At 41.5% G+C, this 4,288-nt stretch overlaps 1 protein-coding gene across 1 annotated transcript in view; it reads right to left on the minus strand.

The window, feature by feature from the left end:
• Positions 1-2,741: 2,741 nt before the first annotated feature.
• Tmprss11a (transmembrane serine protease 11A) overlaps positions 2,742-4,288 on the minus strand; it is a 55,775-nt gene continuing 54,228 nt past the window's right edge. Inside the window, exon 11 of the mRNA XM_021210321.1 lies at positions 2,742-2,903. Within this exon, the coding sequence (XP_021065980.1) occupies positions 2,742-2,903 (162 nt within the window). The remainder of the gene's footprint in view (positions 2,904-4,288) is intronic.

Consider the following 4,288-nt stretch of genomic DNA (forward strand, 5'->3'; position numbering starts at 1 on the left):
TACTGCTCGTCCATCCAGCCATTGCTGCGTGACAACTAAACTGTACCTTTTGAATACTCCATGTCACCTCTTTGAGTTTCTGATATTTCTACAAGTGATCAGCTGCCTTCAAAAATAGCAATTCTCCTGGGGCATAATTTCATCCCTTGGAGGATATTTGCTAATGTGTAGAGCTACTTTTGGTTATCAAAATTAGTGGAAAGGGGTGCTACAGGCATGCAAGAGGGCTTTCTAGAACCCTCTGAACTGGGTAGCGTCTCACAATCTGGGGGAAGCGGGTGTGGCTGCGGCCGCATGAGCCAAGATGGCGCCCTGGTTCACTGCCAAGCCCCGTGATTCCCTGCTTGATTACCAAAAACCTGATTATGCGCACTTGAGTGATTATGTGCTGCCCACCTGACGTATAGCGTCAATAGCGTCATACAGCAAGATATTGAGTCACTGGCCTATCAACACCCACCCTGTCTGCGTGCATGTCAATAGCACCAGGGTTAAGAGACCTTGTTTTCATCATAATTACCCTAACTAGTTATCTAAAGAGTATGATTCTTTTGTTGGATTTTGTTATTTTCTGAGACAAAGTCTCCCACAACCCAGTCCTGCTTCCAGTTTCCTGAGTAGCTGAGAATAACCTTGAATTTTTTTATGAAAATATTTTTTAAATCATTTTTATTGGATATTTTCTTCACTTACATTTCAAATGTTATCCCCTTTCCTGGTCGCCCCCCGAGAAACCCCCTATCCCATAACCCCTCACCTGCTTCTATGAGGCTGTTCTTGCACCCACCCACCCACTCCTGCCTCCCCACCCTAGAAATCCCCTACAGTGGGGAATCGAGCCTTCACAGGACCAAGGGCCTCTCCTTCCACTGATGCCTGACAAGGCCATCCTCTGCTACAGATCCAGGTGGAGCCATGAGTCTCACCATGTGTATTCTTTGGGTGGTGGTTTAGTCCATGGGAGCTTTGGGGGGTCTGATTGATATTTCTGTTCTTCCTATGAGGTTGCAAACCCCTTCAGCTTCTTCAGCCCTTGCCCTAACTTCTCCATTGGGGTCCCTGGGCTTAGTCTGATGGTTGGCTGCAAGCATCTGCATCTGTATTGGTAAGGCTCTGGCAGAAGCTCCCAGGAGACAGCTATATCAGGCTTCTGTCAGTATGCCCTTCTTGGCATCCACAATAGTGTTTGGGTTGGGTGTCTGTATATGGGATGGATCCCCAGGTGGGGCAGTCTCTGGATGGCCTTTTGTTTAGTCTCTGCTCCACACATTGTCTCCACATTTGGTCCCGTGAGTATTTTGTTCCACTTCATCAGTTGAAAGACTCACGCTACGTTCTGAACACAGACTCAGAGGTATTGCCTATGGAATGCTCTGATCACCAACTTTATTAGATTTAAAACAATAAAACAATATTTGTTCCCGTACAACCATGAATGAAATGCTGCAGCAGACAGTTTGGAGCACATTATTTACAACTCTAAGACCACTTTTCTGAATCTTAGCATTAGAAACACAATCATAGTTAATCACTGTAATGCAGATAATTTATGTGATAATTTATTACATATATGAGGAAGAGAACCTTGCTTTGAAGTGAGTTGTGGTAGTAAAAGTTTCGTAGTTTGAAAACTGATCTAATAGCACTTAGTGAGAAATGTCATAGGTACACTGATTCAATAAATACAGCAGCCATAAACAAACTTTGTAAGGAAAGAGGGCATGTGAATTTGACAGCTAAGGACACAAATTGCAAATAACTCTGTCAAGCTGCTTATCTACCTTAACTTGCAAATTCAGACATCTCACAGGCAAGAAATATTCCAATAAAGTCTTATTCAGCTGTATTATGGGCAACAATGCTTCACTCTCCTGATGCCTTCGTGCATCTGTTTTTACTTCCGGGACATAAATTCCCTGTTGTTTTCCATTATTTGACCTTAAGATAATGCTGGACAAAAATCTCCCCCTGGTGACCAAAATATGTAAGTGCATATTCAAAATGTCAAATCTTGTACACCTATCCTGGAACAGCTCCCAGTCATGATCCCTCTCAATTTTTCAGGATAAAAATTCTATATTTATTAAGTACCATTAATCAGTGTTTCTTTTATGTATCGCTATGCAATCGGGATGGCAATATGAGTGTTATTTACATGGTTATGTTTCTAAAGATCAGGAAAAAAAAAAAAACAGAAAGGTTTCCCAGCAAAGTTTAAACTAACTTCGCTTTATTTTGCCACAAAATTTTGACATAATCTTCTCTTCTAAGTTCTCTGATATGCATTTAGAAGTAACAAACTTATTTCCTGTGATGGAAAAAAACTTAGAAAAATCTAGACGAAATGTAAAGAAGACAAAATGATGTTTATGAGCTCTAGATAAATCATAGGGACTTGTATGAGCACCTTGACGTTTCTGAAGATTCAAAGCGTTTTTCACTTGAAGGGTACCCAGGAAAAACATATTCTAAAACTCTCCCAGGCTATCTGCAAAAACATGTAATGCATCTTGTGTACACTTGATTTAAAGAGATGAAATATCTTTACTGCATTTTTTCAATGATAAATCAACCTATCCCTTCACAAATATGTGATTCTGAAATAAATCATGTGTTTCGCATTGCTAGGTCCAGCTATTTAATCTCACTTCATTGTATCAAAGCCACCAGATGGATGTCTGAATTCTTATATGCATATAACCGGCATGCTACGGTTTTCTTTAACATCTATCTGTAGCAAGCTAGAGACCAGTTTTTGAAGCAATCCAGTGTCGGTAATAAGTCACCTGTGTGTACACCCCAGGTTTGTTCTTTTGACCACAGTTGTCTCCCCAGCTCACAATTCCAATGAGATACCAGGTATCTTCGTTGTCTCTTATAACCAATGGTCCCCCAGAATCACCCTGAAAATAAACAAGGAAAACAATCGGCTAAACAGTTTATCATTTACAAAAAAAAGTTTGATGAACCACTATTTTAAACATCTGTATAGATTACCAATACCAAATAAGTAAATAAAACCCATGACATACAGACAATAGACCAATACAGTAGAAAATGCCCAAACATAGCAATAAGAGACAAAAAAAAATCTCCAAAATTATGATTGAGTTAATTTTGTGTTTGTTAATGTTGTGTTGGGCATTGTGGTAACCCCGAATTACTGATGCTAACTCTCCTAACTCTCTGTGGATAATTGTTCTGTTTTATTTAAAGTCTTACCAAAGAGGCTTCAGTGTCGTGGACAGACAGTTTGCCTCTGCATTTTCCCTCACAGAAGCTCTCATCCTCCCTCCAGCAAATGTGATACACAGGCAGACAGCTGGTTTCTGTGCTGCAGTCTCCTGCAGCAAGCCCTGGGCTCCCTCTCCTTCCCTGACTGCTCCGAGGGAACCCAGGCTAGTGTTAGAATGGCACTACCCATAAAACTCCCCCTTAAAGGAGACATCTTGAGGAGATAGCTCAAGACATCCTCCCAGCCTCTGCATCTCCAAAAACCAGCACTCTTCCTGATAAGCAGCCAAACTCTCCAGGTGCCTGTCCTTGATACCTTAGAGAAATAACAAACTCTAAGGAGATTAGGGCCCTATGTTTAAATCATGGAGAAAAGGTAATCAGAGGTCGCAGACAGTTACGAAGGCCATAAAATTATTCCCTGAGCAGATACCCATTAACCACCACCCCCTCCTGGCTTCAGTTCCATCCCACCAAATGATGACAGCCCTCTATTCCCCCCTTTCTATGAACATTCAGGGAATTCCTAACTATATTGTATATAAACCCAGTGTTTTCCAGACACAGACATCCCTTGCCAGCATCCACCCAGTGAGTGGGAGGCAGGTGATCTGAGTTCGAACTTGAAACAATAAAAGATTCTTTTGCAAGTTGCAGCAGAGGACTTTGAAATCCTTGGGTTCGTCTGGGTTTCCTGTGGACCCAGGGCATGACAGTATGAGATGAGGTCTGACCTGAAGTATGGCTTATATACCCAGTGAAACTGTTGAGGAAATTAATTTTTCCTTTGGGAACCGTTGTCAAATAGAGATAGCTTCTCTCACCCACTATGTTCTGTCCTGATTTGAATATCACCGTAAGAACCCTCTCCAACCCTGCCTTCCCCACTGTGCCTGGTAGTGATTACTACTGGAATCTTTATTAGATCAAACTCTTAGCTGAGCTCCAACCAGAAACAAAACTGCAAATCTGCATTAAGTTGTAAACATTTACTTTTTGGAAGGTGGGATTTCTCATCAACAGTTCTGATGCTTTTGTGTGTGTGTGTGTGTGT

The sequence above is a fragment of the Mus pahari genome, chromosome 13, assembly GCF_900095145.1.
Source record: "Mus pahari chromosome 13, PAHARI_EIJ_v1.1, whole genome shotgun sequence".
Classification (NCBI taxonomy): domain Eukaryota; kingdom Metazoa; phylum Chordata; class Mammalia; order Rodentia; family Muridae; genus Mus; species Mus pahari.